General features: G+C 38.4%; 1 protein-coding gene across 1 annotated transcript in view; it reads right to left on the bottom strand.

Moving 5' to 3' along the window:
* Positions 1-2,997: 2,997 nt before the first annotated feature.
* PXDN (peroxidasin) overlaps positions 2,998-18,319 on the bottom strand; it is an 85,241-nt gene continuing 69,919 nt past the window's right edge. Inside the window, exons 20-23 of the mRNA XM_083356549.1 lie at positions 15,934-16,054; positions 12,070-12,202; positions 10,136-10,249; positions 2,998-7,665 (exon numbers count right to left, since the gene is read on the bottom strand). Coding sequence (XP_083212675.1) covers positions 7,540-7,665; positions 10,136-10,249; positions 12,070-12,202; positions 15,934-16,054 — 494 coding nt within the window. The 3' untranslated portion in view covers positions 2,998-7,539. The remainder of the gene's footprint in view (positions 7,666-10,135; positions 10,250-12,069; positions 12,203-15,933; positions 16,055-18,319) is intronic.

The following is an 18,319-nucleotide window of genomic DNA, read 5'->3' as shown; positions in this document are numbered from 1 at the left end:
AGGCTGGACTACTGGGATTCTCCATCCAGCGGCATGCAGGTAGAGGGGGTCAGTAGCATTAAAATGATGGGTGCAACCAGGGCAACTGAAGCCTCATCACGTTTTACCAAGTTTATTACCCACTTCTACCTATTTTGATGCTGCTGGACTTTCCCACACCACAGTGACTTATCTGTGACTTTTATGCATTGAATGGGATGTTGGATGAGATGAATTAATAATTAATAAACACTCTTGTACTGTTTAAATGCTGTTATCTTAACTATTGGTTTAATTATAGGTGTAATTGACATTCTATATTTGTTCTTAGCTCTGACAGAAGTTATTCTACATAGGTTTTCATTGGGTATTTCCATATTTTGATTCTTTAGTGTATCTTTTTTATTTTTCCCTCTTTTTGTTCAATGGGTAAGACCAGTAATATTTCATACTTTTAAAGTACCAGGTCACTGAGAATTTTCCTTGGATTTCCTCCTCCACAACTCGAAACAGTATTTGACTGAGTGTCTCCCCACTTGAGGCCAATCTGACATCTTCTTCACCCCCTTTGTGGCACTGGACAAATAGGTGTTTATTCTCTCAAGCCTTTGCCATATTTCTGTGTTAACTAGATGAAGAGAGTACAAACATGACTTGGACAGAGGCATGCATAAACTGTTACCTAGGCAAAAATGGTGGAAATATTTTTTTTTCCAGAGCAATAACTTCAGAAGCACCTCCCTAATTTACTAAATTAAATCAGATTTGCAAAAATCTGTTATTGTAGTCGATCTTAATAAAATGAGTTTTAGTCTTCTTGTGGAATTGATTTTCTGAACTGTTCCTCGCTGAGGGACTGATGCTATGATATATAACACTTATACGTTGAGGTTCTGCTGCCTGTATTTTTAAAATTTTAATGGTAAAACTTTAGAGCTGTAAGCCACCCTAGGAAAGCTGTTTTGAAGTCTAATACAAATATTTAAAATTAGTAGTTAGTACTTTTTTAGTTTGAGGGAGAACATGAATGTCCAAGAATGCCCTTGAAATAGACAGGATGTTGAACACAAGGTAGATGATGATAACCAGGTTCTTTTTGGAAAGCTTAGAAGCTAAGAAAACAAAGCAAAAGCACTAATACCCAAAGGTCAGAGCAGGTCCTGAAGGTAGCCAGAAGTGAAGCTTTGAAGCTATTTTTTTTTAGCCAGATCTATAGCAAATCCCAGCACATACAGCAAACCACATACTTTTTTAAAAAATAGAAGTCACTGGTTGATTGGCTGTTTGCTATAGGGGTAAAAATCAAGAAACATTCTTGTGTTCACTGCCTTGAGCATTTAAGAAAACAGGAAGGAAAGAGAGAGAAAGGGTGGGAAAGAGTTAACTGACTTAAAGAGTACAGACAAAACAGGGCAGATACTTGTCTTCCCCAATAGCATCTAAGAGGCATTCAGTACTGTAATTCAGAAAAATCCCAATTTCTAGTTTGAAAAATGGTGCAAAACAACCGGCTCACCAGAGCTTTGTAATAAATAATATTAGTTGAAAATACAAAAATGGGTAGTCAACATTTGGAATGTGAAATAAAATTGCGCAGCCACCAGCTAGCAGAGATCATCTGCCTTTATAGATTCTAAATTGAGATGAAGCTGACTGATTGTGCATAGAGCAATTATGATATTAGAGTTAGATATTAAAGAATTCTTTTTTTCCAATAGTTATAAAACCACAATCCAGTCTTGTAACCTGATCAAGTCTTTTTACCCCATCTTCTCATAGTCAGTGCAAATATTACTACTAGAGCTGCTTAATATTTGGATGAGAAAACATGAAAAACCAAGGTTGCGAACTTCATAGGCTAGAGTGGGAAGGTAAAAAGAGAAAAATTGCTCTAGTGGAGAAACAACATGGGCATATCCATAGATGAAGACCCAAATATCCATTCAACCCGAGCTCCCGTAGGGCAACACAGTCACCCAAACAGGAGTCCACAATCAGAAAGATGGTGAAAAGCCCATGGAATAAAGACTTATCCTTTCATATGATCTGGCAGCTGATCAGGAAAATTATATTTACATGTATATCTTGAGGCTACAAAACAGACTCTCACTACATCGGCTCACAATCATGGGTGCCTAGGCATAGGAAGGGAGAGCAAATGATATTATGTATGCATAGTGATACTACACCATTGTTGCAATGTACACATTAACATCAGATGTCAGAACACAAGTTTTGTAGTGGTGGCATTTATGCGATGGTATCGTGTGTGTGTGTGGGGGAGACGTGAAGGTACAGCAATTAAAGATGTTGAGCTTGTCAGCTGGAAAGCTGAAAGCCTGGGTTCAAGACCTGAGCACTGGGCAACAGGGTGAGCTCCCGTTAACTTGCCCCCACCTAAGCAATTCAAAAGCATGCACATTTGAGTAGATAAATAGGTACCACTTTGGTGGGCAGGTAACAGCACTCCGTGCACCTTTGGCATATAGTCACAGAAATGCCTTCCAATAATGCAGGCTCCCTGGCCTAAGATGAGCACCGCCCCCTAGATTTGGACACAGCTGGACAGGGGAAACTTTACCTTTTCCTTGTGTCAGTGTGGTGATTTTGGGGTCTCTGTGGTTTGCTGCAAACACTGCTGGTCAAAATTGTAAATGTGCAGCTATGTAGATGTCACACTAGCAATTTCTAGAAATGGCCTGAATTTCAGAAAAGCTTTTTTCTCCTAGTGACCTATCTTTCTGTTCTCAGCCTGGAAGTCTGCACTGCCCTGATGTGGTGACTTCTTTTTAAAGACAGTAGAGAAGGGCAGTACTTAGAAAAGGCAGGGTTGGATGGTAAAGTCTTAGCAACTACCTGCCATTTGAATTCCCCACAATGCTTCCGTTACTGTCTATGTATTTCATCAGTGCAGCTCATGGTGTGACTAAATCATCAGAAATAATTTATCGTGACTCCAGCTTAAAAAATGTGAACTGTTTATTGTAAATGAAAAGCATTCATAACAGTGCAAACAATTCTTTGGTAGATTTATTAAGTACAAGAAAGCAAGTAAATTTTTATTTTCGGTAGGAATTTTAACAAAGTAAATAAATATGGAACAATTGCCACCAACAAAATACTGAGAAAAACGATTATTCAGCCATTGGCCACTGTCTCAAAAATGCTACATGAATTTTTAATTGGCAAAAAATGTAAAAAAAATCATTTTATAATATTTGACTTACGTGATAATTATAGAATTAGGTCTATTTGTTTAACACCAAACATTTCCTGCTATTTGTTTAGCTATAAATGCTGGAAGTTACATCATTTTACACATTATTTGAACAATATTGATTATAGTGTTAACAGAAATGGGCTACAAACCCTCTTTTCAATGACTCATTGGATTTTTGCACGGAGATCTGATAGCCTACTGATCAAATATTTTATTTCAATATAGGAAGCCAGAGTTGTTTGGTTACTGATTCTTGGAAAAGATACTCTTCAGTGACCATGGTGCAACCCTGTACCCCTTTATTTGGGTACAGAACCCCCCCACACACAGAGAGACATTTAATATGACTTAATTTGAGTAGATTTGCATAAGCCTGTTTTGCAAAATACCTGAGCAGGGTTTTTGTAGTGTATCTGCAACATCAAAATAAATTGTCATTAGTAACTTGTTAAGATTTCAACATGTTGTATATCTGCAGTAATGTGCTTCAGTTATGGTTATATATCATAATTTGTGAATTTGCCCAAATATGAAACAATTCTAGAGAAAACCCCTACAAAAAATGTGATCTGGATTGTGAAAATACAGGATTTACTGAGGTAATGAAAGGCCTAAGAGGTAATCCTTAAAATTAAGTACAATTTTTAAAGTATGTCTTCGCGTCATGGGCCTCCAAGTCAAATCTTTATCTAGGAATTTGCTTTTGAGTTCAATCCTGTGCCTGTTTATCTGGTTATAAGTCCTACTGAGCTTGAGCTTACTTTTAAGTAAAGATGTTTAAGATAGTAGTCTTTAAAAAATTCTGTAAAATTTGTTTATCAATTGATATGTATTCTCAAAATACTTTCCTAAAGCAGATAGTAACAGATGCTGGTGGTATACACACTGAACAAATCCCATGGTTAATTTCTCTTTTTGAAACTATATGAAAATTGATTAATGTCACTTCAGAAGATGGCTAAATTCTACAAATTAATGATTTGCTGAAGTACCAGTCATGAAGGCAAACACATCGGTCAAATGAGGTATGAGAGCTTTTCTTTGCTGACTGTAATAATATATGGCTGGTTATAAAAAAGGCAATATTGAAAATACAGGTAAACAATGCTAAATTAATGTAGACATAATAATAATAGTCCTTAAAACACATATGTGGGCATACAGATTCACAAATAGTAATGTTTAACATGATTTTGACACAAGTACTAAGTAGAGAAAACAGGCGCCATGTAACCAAAGACTTTGAAATGTTTTGTTCCTTCATACTAACAGATTTTATTGCAAAATCATGCAACAATCCATCTAGGATCAATAGATTTTAGGTGCTATTCTATGCACACTGCTTCAGTACAACTCATTTGTTCACAAACTATTTTAGAGAAGCTTTAGCAGCAATTTTCATTAAAGGTTGGCACCTTTTATATACAGATGAATGCATGACATTTGTTTTCAGGCTACACAATAATTCAGGTCAGAAGGCAAATGTAATTTTGAAGATGTCTTTTCGTAGAAAACTGTACACTTAACCAGTATGATGCTAGTATCTACATTCAAATAATCTTTTCCTGAAACCTTCACCTACTGGTTTTTATGTTCACATTTTCAAGATACCTTCTGAGTTAGTGTATCAGGGGAGAAGCTCATTGGAGAATCATAGTTTAAACCTTCCTGGCCCTCAGGCCAAAAATGCTGCTATCTATATCTCTAGTTGTATCTGTATTTAAAACTATGGGATCCAAGCCATACAAAGAGCAATTTGTTGAACCTGACTTAGGTCATTTCTGAAACAAGTGATTAAGGAATGTTCTATGAAAGTGTTTTCAATCTTAACAACTACCTATGGAGATTCTTGGTCAAAGGTGCTTTTTCAAAAGGCAACTGGACTTTCAGAGTTGAAGAATTTTCTTGGATGAAAAGTGAAACATCTTCCAGTTGCCGTTTGCCAAAGCACCTCTGGGACAATCTTAACAATGTTAAGATGTGTGTAACTAATGCTTGCTGGGGAATTCTGGGAGTTGAAGCCCACAAATCTTAAATTTGCCAAGTTTGAAAAACATGGTCTTGGAGCATTTTTTAAGATGACATGAGTATATTTAAAGCTACCAGATCTGAGATGCTAAAATCCAGATAACTATTAAATGGTAGCAAAGAAATGCTGATCTGGTAAACCCACCTATTTGGAAAAATAGATGCTGGGAGGTCAGAATGTACTCAGCAGTGAAAGTACATTAAATGTCAGAAAAGTGCTAGAAGAGATAAGAGATTTCAGAAATTATTGTGGCATGTGCAAACACAATATTCCCAAGAGGGTTCTTAAGTCTTCCATTGTTTTAATAACTGTTTGATTAATTTCTCTATTATTACATATTTTCCAGAACAGCGTAATGCCTCCTACCCCTTCAGTCATCATTCTGTGCCTAAGGTTTATTATGATAAAGGAGTCTTCCATAATGGTTTATTTCTCAGCAAAAATGTGCGTTATTTGCAATCGCTAAGATATAAAGTAGGAAAATATGAGTGCATATAAGCTGGTAAGTGAATAATGAAAAATGGATGCCTAAAACAGCTGAATATTTATGGGAGCCAGAATTAATTTGTGGCAAGAGTCACTATGAAACAATCCTCACATCCTTTTAGCAGGCTCAGCCTCGGAAGATATGATAATAATGGTTCTGGGCAGGGTCAAATATTATCATTGAATGAATACAGACAATATCCACATCATAAGGATGAGAGTTCCCAGACATATTTGAATTCTGGGATTATTTCACATCTATATAGTTCTGATGTGGCAGATTTCTTGGACCACTTGAGCAAGTTTGCAGTACTATAGGTAAGAAAGATGAATTAATGTACATAGGAAATGGAAGTACAGGCAGCCTACACATCTCAGCTGAGACAAGAATGACAACAAACAGGAAAACATAACACAGGTGAAAAATGTAAAGCAGCTGGGCAGTTGCCCTTTAAACCAAGAAGTACATATTTTCAAAAGTCTAAAAGTGTGAGAATGTGATATGATTTTTATTTTCTGTATCCTTTTTCTCATGCATACATAAGATTTGTGAATTAAGTTATTGATTCTTATGTTACAGCCATTCCTCTAGTAAGATGTGGTGGAGAGTCAGAAGTTTGTTGTACCACAAAATTATGAATATTTTATCTGAGTTTTCCAAACCTGTCAACTTCCATTGGTCTGGACTACATCTCCAAGAATGGTCAGCAAAGGCCAATCTGGCCAAGGAATTCCAGCACTGAAACCCATAAAAATATGGAAGTTTTCAAACTTGGGAAACATTGTATTACACTGGAAGTTAAATGATGATAGAAACAGGCATTGGATAGGGCAAGATTTAATACAACTGGTGTGTAAACAGATGCCCAAATTAAGATTTTTCATCCTTAAACTCAATTAGAATTAATACTGCAAGACAGAGTATGATTGTGTTATTGTAGCAATGACTTTCTAGCATGATTAGCTTTCTAAGTCAAATATCTGTATCTTTCAGGTTAGAAAGATATTGACCCAATTGTTGTATCATACTAAAACATTTGCTTTGTTTAGTTTTGCTTACTGACTTGTGTGAAACCAGCCACCCTGGTCTTTGAAAAAACTTTGTTTATAGCTTAGCATGTTATTCAGTGCCACAGAACTGGAATCCAAAAGTCCAGATATTATTTTCTCATACATCCTTTGCTAACATCTACTGGTACTGCAGAGTTCTGTAGCCCAGACATGGCAGACCTAACATTGTCTGAATTCAGCCAATTGTGGTTTATTCACTATGACGTGGTTAAGTATGAGTGGGATGACGTACGACTCCAGGCAATATCTGTGTTTATATATTGCACTAAGTCTTGATTTTTACCATGGTGCATTCACTAAGCTATAATGGCTGTAAGTACACCAAGCACTAAGCCATGGTTTACAAAGCCACATAATACAATATGTAAACCCAGGCGTTATGTTATGTGGACCTTATTTCCTTTAATGGCACCTGATTTCCTACCAGTGTACAAAGAAAGAAAAATCAACCTGGGAGCCTAAAAAACTAAACAAATGCTTCTCAAAAAAATAGCACCAGTTTTTAATTTCTTGAACCTGAGAAGTTTCGACATAAAATTATCTTGACTAACACTGTGTATTCCCTTTCAATACTTTTCACCTTGTGGTTTTCCAATGGATAAGGAAGTAAAATAGATTTTCTTACACTATTACCCCATCATCTGAATGCTATTCTTCTTTTACCTCTTGGTTCTCTATGGTGGTTTAAAGCCTACTGTTACCTGTATTTGCCATTGGCAGATATCAATATGACTTAATATGTGACAATTGAGACTTAGGGTGCGTTTCCCTTGCTAACGGTTTGTTTTAGGCACACAGGACAGCAAATGCCCTTCAGCTTCACAGGTGTAGCACAATCAAGTGATGGACACGATTCCACGTAACAGGTAACCTGACCAACCTGCATTTTAAAAGGTAGAGAGTGACAGTTTAGTTACTTCTTTAAAATAAAAAAGAAGAAAAGATAAGATTAACATGTACGTTACTGAAGCACATGCATTTCAGATTTGGGCCTGTATTGCTCATACAGTATAGGCTATGTAAATATTTTAACACTAAGCTGCTTGCTGCATTCTGAATGAAAATATTATGCACAAATCAATGGACAAACGAAGAGTGGAGAAAGCTTCAGATTGCTTGATAAAATTGGGAGAAATCTTTGCATGAAGTAATTGTAACTAGACTGGATCATTTGTTTTCTTGAAATTAGTCAATTTTTGGATCAAAGAGAATCTCTAAAGAGAAAGAGATCTTACTCCATTTATGCAGACCTCTGTTCCTTAAATGCCATTATCCAGGAAGGTAAGGTATAAACTGGAGTGACAATGATAATAAAACTGTAAACCTAACAAATATTATTATGCACAAGTTGTTCAATGACTGCTAGCCATCTCTTGAAGTATCATTGGGTACTTCGTGGTTTTATAAAAGTCAGGAATCTATTAAAATATATTTTGCACTTTTATTTGAAGACTTTCATGCTCTTATGCTTGGATTTTTCCCCAATGATTTTGGTAAGCTCTGTGAGGCAAAATATTTAATTCCATGGGCTTTGCTCTGAACTAGGAGGGTTCTTCCAAGTTTTCAGTAATTTGCATGAATGGAAGCACCATGGAAGCATGATGACATTCTGAATGCAGTGACATATATACATTTAGCAGCTTCCCCCCAAAACAAAATGAATAAGTTGAAATATTTACATCATTAAGTGAGGGGTCCTTGGTGCTCTCTGAGCTTGCTTGTTTACTTGCAGACGTTTTGTTACCCTAACTAGGTAACATCAAGGAATGCTGTTTGCTGTCAGTTTATATTCTGGTGTCTTGCCTGCCTGTGGGTGTGTGTGTGTGTGTGGGGGGGGGGGGGTCTTAGGGATTCTTCAGTTGGGCTGTTTACTAATGGCTCTGTGGCAGTTTCTTGATTGGGGTATTGCTTACTTGGTTGTTGGTCTGAAGGTGACCTTGGAGTTAATCTAAAGACTGGAGTCTTTTTCTCTTTGGGGCTAGTTGATTTGTCTCTTTTGATTGGTCTACAGATGTTGCTAATGTCTATGTGTCTATTGATGGCTGATTTGTCAGGGTGCCAGGCTTCTAGATATTCCCTGGCCTGGTCTAGGAATGTCACATTTTCCCAATTAAAACTATGGTTAAATCTGTCTATATGTTGTGAAAGGACATTAAGTCCTAGATACAACATTATGTTATTAAATGTTATTGATGTCAGGGCTGCAGAAAGTTTCCATGGACTAGTTGTTTCAGTATCTTGCAACAGCACACACACTACTCTGCCTCCAAGACCTAGGGCGTTGTAAAAACTTGAAACGAATTTCAAAATGCATAAACTTTTATGGATCACAAGCCTCCTCGTTAAACACACAGAGAAGGGAGCTGTCATGGTTCTGATAAATAAGAAAGATAAACATTGACAGGAGCTTTATACAGACCACAGCTGCATTGTCTCAAATTTTCAAATATGACTGTGCAATAATAGAGTAACATGCATTGTTATGAGGGTCTTCTTACAAGCGAGTCACACCAGTAATGACTTACTTCCAAGTCGTTCTGAGCAGGGCTGCTGCAATCTTAAGAGATTTCCCCTTCAAATAAACAAGCTCAAGTGGGTACAGAAAATATAGCGGCAGTAATTCAGAATTAGTTTGTCTTCAAGACTTGTTAAATTTAATATGCAGAAGTTCTGCAAACTGCCTGACTTTATTCTGACTCAATACCATATATTTTGGTTTTACTCACCACTAAGAGGACAAGAGAAAATCCAGGTACTGAAGTGTGTGGTAACCCCAGGCCAGAATACTGTGAACTATACAATCCTTTTCTTTCTTTCTTTCTTTCTTTCTTTCTTTCTTTCTTTCTTTCTTTCTTTCTTTCTTTCTTTCTTTCTTTCTTTCTCTCTCTCTCTTTCTCTCTCTCTCTTTCTCTCTCTCTCTCTCTCTCTCTGTCTCTCTCTCTCCTTTCTTTCTTTCTCTTTTTTAAAAGATTAACTACGTAGCTTCATAGCCAAATGGGCTAGAAACCTTGTTTTCTAAGAAAATTTTTAAAAAGTAGCAACAGTTTAGATTTTCAAGGAAGCCCAATTTGCCAATTCTACATTCTCTGGCAGCAATTCTTTTGGCAAGGAAACAATCCAGTCAGTTGAAAAGCAATAGCTTGTTTCCTTGGCAGTCAAAGCGGCAGACCCAAACACTGTGAAACTATGATAACATTAACATTTTCATACAAGCAAAAAGAAGCTCCTGAATATAAATGTGGAAAGTTGCAAGTCCTCTACAAATTTATCAGGAAGATTCACTACATGCCAGGAGACACATGGCCAAGAACACATGCATTCATGTGTGCCTAAAAGCATGTTAAACTCACCTTGCATTCACATGTGGTACAGGGGTCTTTTTTCCACGTTTCATTACTGGAGTAAGATTTGCCATTTTCATCAGTACATTCGTTTCTACTGAGCCGTGACTCAAGTTTCTTTATCTGAATGGGGGAAATGTTGTTTATCCATTAGTGCAGACATGTCAAACACAAGGCCCGGGGGCCGGATGCGGCCCGCAAAGTGGTTTCATGCGGCCCGCGAAGCCATCCTGGAAACAGTGAGGGAACGGCCCCCACTGCCTTGGCCCTGGCCCAGAGACCCTCCTTCTGCCAGAGACCCTCAGATCTGTCCCACTCCTGCCCGGGCCCCCATAGGCACCCTTGATGTGAACAATGTAGAGCTGGCCATGCCCACCCAGTAGGCCATACGCACTCTAGCCATGCCCACCCAGTAGGCCACGCCCACCCTGGCCATACCCACCCGGCCCCCTGAGGGCAACCGCAATGCTGATGCGGCCCTCAGTGAAACTGAGTTTGACACCCCTGCATTAGTGCCAAAAGGACTTCTGTTTCCGTTTATGTGCAATGCAACAAAGCCATAGAACACCCTTCAAAATTCTCATGGTAAAGTCATATGCAGTTTACTGAGAAATTCTGTACTAAGATGGCAACACAAGATACATGAGATGGTAAAGTTACTTTGCATGACAATAAATAAGGAATGGGAGGCATTCAGTAGCTAAAAAAAATCACAGGCTCCCTTTGGAATTTCCTTGACATTTTGTGCATTAAAGTATGTATTTTAATTCTGTTCCTCTCCTGGGGAAAAATGTCATTTAGGATATAAACCCGTTTCGCCACTCCATCCTTAAAAAGAAGAAATAACAGATTTAAACCAGGCTGATTTGGGAAATTTTGCTTCTCCATTAATTAAAGAAGGAGTTAGAAGAGAACCAGAAGGATGTGATGGAGACACACAGTGATACTCCAGTCATAAGTACATTTAATCACGTAAGAACTATTGGCCAGATTCAGTTCTGCATGTCATAAGTGTATCTTGGATTCAAAGTGTAAGAAGGCTGTAGAACAAAAACACAATGGGGAAGAAAAGACAAAGACTTTCTTGGTTATTTTTTCTTCTCCTTTGTAGTGCAATTTGTCCCTCAACTTTTATCTTTACACAATTCTGTTTGGAAAGCGACTGATCTAAAGATCACTCCCAGAACTTTACAAAGCTAATATGAATCTGGATTTTCATTCCAGATTCAAACCAAATTGTAGTTTCGGCACCATAGTAATGTGTTTGCTAACGTGTCTCTCCTGGGAACTCAAGTCAGTATATATATAATAGTCCTTCTTCCAACTTTTCCCCATACAACCCTGTAGGTTAGAGTGTGTTATGAGAAAGTGAGCTTTCCTGAATGAGGTAAACTTGAACCTAAGAATCCCAAATCCTAATCCAACACCTAATCTAGGATAATATTTGATCTTAGTATATTTCAAAAGAATACCTTGCTTGAATGAAAAACATTAAGCAATTGTATATTACACAAATACGTTTTCCTAAAGCAGGGGTAGTAGGCAACCTTGGCTCTTTTAGGACTCATGGACTTCAACTCCCAGAATTCCTGAGTCAGCATAGCTGACTCAGGAATTCTGGGAGTTGAAGTCCATGAGTCCTAAAAGAGACGAGGTTGCCTACCCCTGTCCTAAAGCATGCAAACTTTCATCAGAATTCCTCCATGAGGAGATGGTGATACAACAGACATTTCTACTGATTTTCACAATTCTACAGTCCCTGACACCACCTTTAAGGAACCCTAGTGTGCCCACCAATTGTCCCAAGCAGGGTTTTGGTATCGTGGGGAATAAGTAAAAATTGCCGCCCTCCTACTCTGGCAGGAGGTATCCTTTTAACTCTTTAAGTTGACTGCAAAAATATTTTAGTATTTAATGTTATTTGAGGAACTGTTCGCACTTACCTGTCTTCTGAGGTCTGTAATTGTTTTTTGCATATCTCCAACAAATTCTTTGAAATCATTCATTATGGGGGTTCTCTTGTGCTCATCAAAAGAGGAAGTTGTGCTGTTAAAGAATGCGTTTGTTCTTGTAAAACTGGAACAAGAAGAAAAGTAAGTTACATATGTTGCACAGAAGAGACTTCGATGTTTTTTTTAAAACGTCTGGTTGTCTACCTTGTTATCAAACAGACTACCCTTAATGCGTTATCACTAGCCCATGGAGATGACCTGAGGACCCAATTTGCTGGGTGAGAAATGTGAATACATGCAGTTTAAATCACAAGTTTAAAAAATTAGTATATTATATTTATTCATGAAAGTTTATGTGTTACATGCAATACATGCAATGAACTTTTTTTAACACAATGGCAACCAAAAAATATGCATTGACTCTGGCTGCATATGCTGAATGTAGGTGATCAGCCAAGCCAAGACAAAAAAAAAAAAGAAAAGAAAAGAAAAGAAAAGAAAAGGAAGACAGACATATGACAATGGATCTTCAGTGTTATGAGAGCATGTAGACTATTAATTGTAGAAAATATGTTGCCAGCAGTAAATCTCATCATGCTTCCTCCTGAATACAGGTAATCCTTGAGTTTCAAACTTCATTTAGCAAATGTTCAAAGTTATGACATCCCCACCAAAAGTACTTATGAACAGGCCCCAAAGTTACATATGTTGCAGCATCACAATGGTCATTCATACGAACAACCGCAGAGATGCTACAGCATGCTACTTTGGTGCCACACCTGAGAGTCCAGAACTGCAGCTTTGCATAGCGCAGGTTGGTGGAACCAGCTCACTCCTTGTTGCAAGCATGACTACGCCAGTGTGGGATCCCATTCATGGCCTTGGCCTCTAACGTGGAACTGGAGGCAGCCTGAGGGAGGGTGGGAGGCTGACCTCAAATGTCTGGGTGAAGATGTTCTTTGCGCTCCATTGCTTTGTGACGGTTAGATAAGGAAATACCAGGTAACCTTGGTTCCCCTCCAAGCAAGAATGGAATGGAGAATACCTTCCATTGCCTGACCGCTGCTCTTGGCTGTGCCGCTTACAAAACGCTGCGTTGCAAATGGAAGAAACGTGCAGGGAAACAAAAGAAGTTTGTGGGACTAAAAAAAAAAGTTAAGTCAGACCTTCCAAGTTCTTATGGGGAAAAAAAAATCTTGTGAAGTTTGAAGCTCTCCAGCGGTGCAATTTGTGAAACCTGGGTAGGTTCGGCACTCCAGCAAGTGGCAGGGCAGGGGCGTAGCCCTTTGTGAGAGAGGCTGGGGCTTGATGGGGAAGGAGAGAGACTGGTCTGGCACTTCTCCACCTGGCTGGACAAGAGCTCCGTCACTCAAGGCCACTCAGGAGGTGAGCATGGGAGTGTGGGTCTTTCAAACATGGCACCAAGGGTAAATTAGCAGTCAGTAATGGGGTGGGGACGAAAAAGCCAAGCAGCTTGGGCCCCCAAAATGTGGAAAGAGGAGCATGAAGTTTCTCAATGGGTAGGGGGTGGCTGGATGCAGTGGCCTTGTCCCTGCATTAGGCTCCCCCATTGCCTTTCCCACCCTGAGATACCTCGTGTGCACTTAATGATGCGTGGGCAAAAGCAGGGAGTGATCGCTTTCAAGTTACGCAATTCACTACTACGAATTCTGATTACGAATGTAATTGGCAGGCTCCATTACATTCGTAACTCGAGGACTACCTGAACTAGAAAAGTATATCTTACAGGACTGGAAAAGGAGAGATCTTGCTTGCGGGACCTAGGTCAGGATTAATGAAGTACATCAAAGCTCTTTAAATTATCAGAATGAACTCAAATACGAGGGCAATTCAGAAATAGACCTCCATTTTGTTATCAATGACAGACACTTGCAGATACAGAACTTTTGTTATACACATTAGAAAACTACAACATTACATTATTTTTCGACATACAGTACTCACCATTCAGATTGAGGCATTTGTCACAACGTCTTATCGTGAACCAACAGCACACTGGAAGTGGTGCCATAGAAATGGTGTGGTTCGACCATCAATTCAGAAGTCTACTGTGAAATGTTACAAAAACTCAGACGAGTCATCCATAACAATTGTAGGGGCATGCTGACTTCCGGTGTGGTGTTGGTTCACGATAATGCTCACCCGCACACCGCTAGAGGCACCCAAGAGCTTTTGAAGCAGTTCCGTTGGGATGTTTTTGATCAATCCCCCCTCCCATAGTCCAGATTTGGTGCCGAGGGTCTACTATTAAAGAATTTCACATCTTGTATGACATTATGACAAGCGCCTCAATTTGAATGGCGATTATGTTGAAAAGTAATGTAATGCTATAGTTTTCTAATGTGTATAATAAAAGTTCTGTATCTGCGAGTGTCTGTCATTGATAACCAAAGGGAGGTTTATTTCCGAATTGCCCTTGTATTTTGTCTTGGGATACTGTTTAATCTAGTACAGCTCACTGCTTCTGAATCTCCCTCCCCGAAATAGACTCCCATTGTGCAGAATAAATTCTTATTCCTGAGACTTTTTTCAGTCTAAAAAACAGTGGTTTGTATCCGACTGAAATGGCCTTGTCCTTTTCTTTTATTGTAGGTTTGCTGATTATCTCAAAATCTCTTCTTGGGAATTCTGATATTTCCTGGAATAAATTTGGAAATGATGAGGATAGGGCCTGGGGCATAGAGTTAGGAAACTGGGTTGCAAAAAATCCATCAATGCCACGTTTAATTTTACTAACTTAACAACTGCAATGTTTCATTTAACAACTGTGAATTGCAACCCTCATAAAATGGGGCAAAACTCATTTAGCAACTATTTGTTTAGGAATGGAAATTTTGAGCTGAACTGGGGCCGTAAGTTGAGGACTACCTGTATGCTAACTTTGGGGTGCCTTATCTGTTTGCTTAATCAGTGATGTGGGAGCACAGTGGCTCACCATGGTTGAGATGCTAGGCTGGAGGTTAGCAGGCCTGCATTCAAGACCCGAGTGCTTCCGTGGGGTGAGGTGACCTCCCACCCTTCACTCCAGCTCCTGCCAGGGACATGAAAGGAACCCCCAACTGGCATCACCTGAGCAATGGTGATGTCACCTGCTAATCCCTTCAACCGGGAAGCGTCTTGGTTCTTCTGATAGGAGTGCAATGCGGTCAGTGATGTCATCAATGTAAACAACCCCATGGGATGCAGCCATCACCAGGTCATTACCCTGAAGGGATAATGACATGCATACTCCCTCCCATGTGAGGGCGGAGTCACAAAATCACAACTCCTACTGGACATGATGTGTTGAGCGTAATCAAGAGAAGGCTGACAGTCAACCCTAGACTGCTTAATCCAAATCTAGCCCTAATCCTAAATGGATTCAAACTGATACTAAGTAAAAAAAAGAATAATTAACAGAACTCTAGTCTAGGCTGTATTTGGGAAGCAAACCCGATTTGTACATTGTGAAATACATAATAGCCCGTTTGCCCCTTTCCCAAAAAGGCTGTATGCAGTTCTTAAAATTACCCCCTGACTCTCTCACTGGAATCTTGAAAAATTGTTGTAATGTTGCGCCTAACTAAGAATAGTTTTTGAAATATTTTTTGAGTTATCCAACAAGTTATCAAACAAGTTGACCTCTTACTTGGCAAACTATGGACATTTCCCCAAAATTGACACAATGCAAGAAAAAAAAACCAACTCAAGTTGATCGAAGTAAAAACCTGGACATAGATCACATTAAAAAAAAACACTTGCTGAGATGTTTTGGGTTTTATGCTTCAGGCAACTAAATCACAAGTAGTACAATAAATGTTAAAAGTAGCAAGTAAAAAAAAATTCAATATGTACCTTGATGCTCTTGGTGTTTTTAGTTGCTTTGAAGGCTTATCTTCCCGGAAACTGTAATCAAGTGAGCGCCTTCCTCGGAAGTGGTAAGAAAATACATTGAATTGTCCTCTAGTTCTGCAATCTGAAATTAAACAGAAGATCCCAAACTTTGTTAAGACTTCAGTTTTTAAAAACATGAACAAATAATGTTTCTTCCAGAATAGAAGCTACTGTATTGGAACATTGAAATATATCCTTTCCATTTTTTCAGCAAAACTTCATGCATCTTTGAGAAGAATCTGCCATGTTAATAATACATGTAATCATTTAGTCTAGATAATATATACTGCATTTCTTTTCATAGCTTCACAAGCTAAACTACTTGCTGATGCAGGAAAGCAAGAAAGGAAGGAAAGTATGGGTTCAGAGTATGGTAAATGCATTATTGAATGAGGAAAGGTGTTTTAAGACATCTTGTAGAAGATGGTAGCATAGGATACTTTACAAAACATTTTCTGGATCCGTTTGATATTAATAACCATAATTTAGCTGCTAATATTCCTTCCTAGTGAAGATGCTCAGGAAGATATTGGAAGAAATGGACACATTCCACCACTAGTTCAGACATAGCTCTGCAACGGAATCATCTTGGATTGCCTTTTACAGGATCAACAATGTTTATAGGAAAAACAACTTGTAGGTTGAAGGCACTGTAGTATAATGGCTTGATTTTTACCAATGGGATTGGGTTCAAAAGTTAGGATTGGATGTCATTTTCTTCATCCTATTGTAGCTATGATTCCACAGTCCCAAAGGTGCTTTTCCCAAGGCACGAGACTTTCTTGGTTTTCTCCTTGAAAATATTTCACTTCTCATTCAAGAAGCTTCTTCAGTTCTGGAACTGAAGAAGCTTCTTGGGTGAGAAGCTAAATGTTAAGCAGCCTCCCTCAGGTCACTTGTCCGAAACTCTGTACACCCCAATCTTTGGAACCAGCTGCCCGTGGAGCTTAGGACTGCCCCCGACCTTCATTCATTTCACCGGGACCTGCTCTTTGAGCTTTCCGGCCCAGGCTGAGAGTTTTTTAATTGGGATTTTTACATTTTTCAGGGATCGAACTTAATTCATTTTTAATTGTTTTTTAATTTTTGTATTGTATTGATGTTTTAAACACCTTGTAAACCGCCCTGAGTCCTACGGGAAAGGGCAGTATATAAATCTAATAAACTTAAACTTATTCAAATTCTGCAAAACAGCATTCCTCTCCACCTTCTCTGGCACAGGCTTATTCAGTTCAGAAGCTAAATTTAATCCTAATAAATTCTGCCACAGGTTATTGCATTTATCTTATGAAGGCGTGGGTGGAGCAGAGTTGCAAGAATAAATAGGCACCTTCCATTTATTTCTTTATTTATATATTTATCTGTCACCCATCTCCTTTTGAAGCGACTCCGGGTAGCTCAGAGCATAAAAGCACTAAAATCACCAGAAATAAACATTCCTAACTCAGTAAAAATGTTAAAACATCTGAAAGTAAGGTTTCAAAGTCACATACCAGGCATACTGAGAGGTACGGTATGTTGATGGTGAAATGGCTTTTTGTAAGAAAATCTGTTATCCCTTACTAATGGGAGATTTGTTCATCAAAATGCTCCACTGTTCTGGGTCGTGTGATGTCTGAACAAACATCAAGGATGTCTAACTAGGTAGATCTGTGAAAGCAGAGCTTTAAGGCTTTCAGCAGCTTATTTAGGGAAGGCTGAAGATAGGGAGTACTTGTCAGTGGTCACAGATGAAAATAAGACCAATCTGGAATACTGAGCAACTCTCACACAGTGAAATACATTTGCTGACCATTTTCTGATTTTGTGATTATGCAGAAGAAAAGTTGCTGGGTGTGTGTTGGTATGTGTGTTGCTATGATTAATCTGGCGCTTGTTTAAATGTTCCAGAAGACATAATGTTTGGGGGGGGGGACACCCCATACTTTAACACTGGAAAAATATATAAGAGTAAAAAAATAGGAAAAATAGTAAAAGCATAAAAACACAAGCCCAAGTATAAATACTGAATAATTAAATAAACTGTGGGATTTGAATTATACCAAACTAGGGAATGCTTGTTTACAGAAATGTGTACTGTAGTATATTTTCATGCACAAATAATCTAGAACAATACTTAGCAATTTTCATCAATAAATTTATTGTTCCAATAGGGTAAAGATATATAGTTATTAGATAGTCATAACTATAGACACACATACACACTCTGAAACCAAGTGCTGGTCATTTACACAACAGCTAGCTGTTCATTGGAGTATATTTGCTTCATCTCATAAGGGTGAGTAGTTTTTACTTATCGCTAAAGAACAAACCAAACAAATCTAATTACCAAATTTAAAACCAGGAG

Source organism: Vipera ursinii (assembly GCF_947247035.1).
Source record: "Vipera ursinii genome assembly, chromosome: 1".
Taxonomy (NCBI): Eukaryota; Metazoa; Chordata; class Lepidosauria; order Squamata; family Viperidae; genus Vipera; species Vipera ursinii.
The sequence above is the reverse complement of the archived record's forward strand: the minus strand, read 5'-3'. Positions and strand labels throughout refer to the sequence as shown.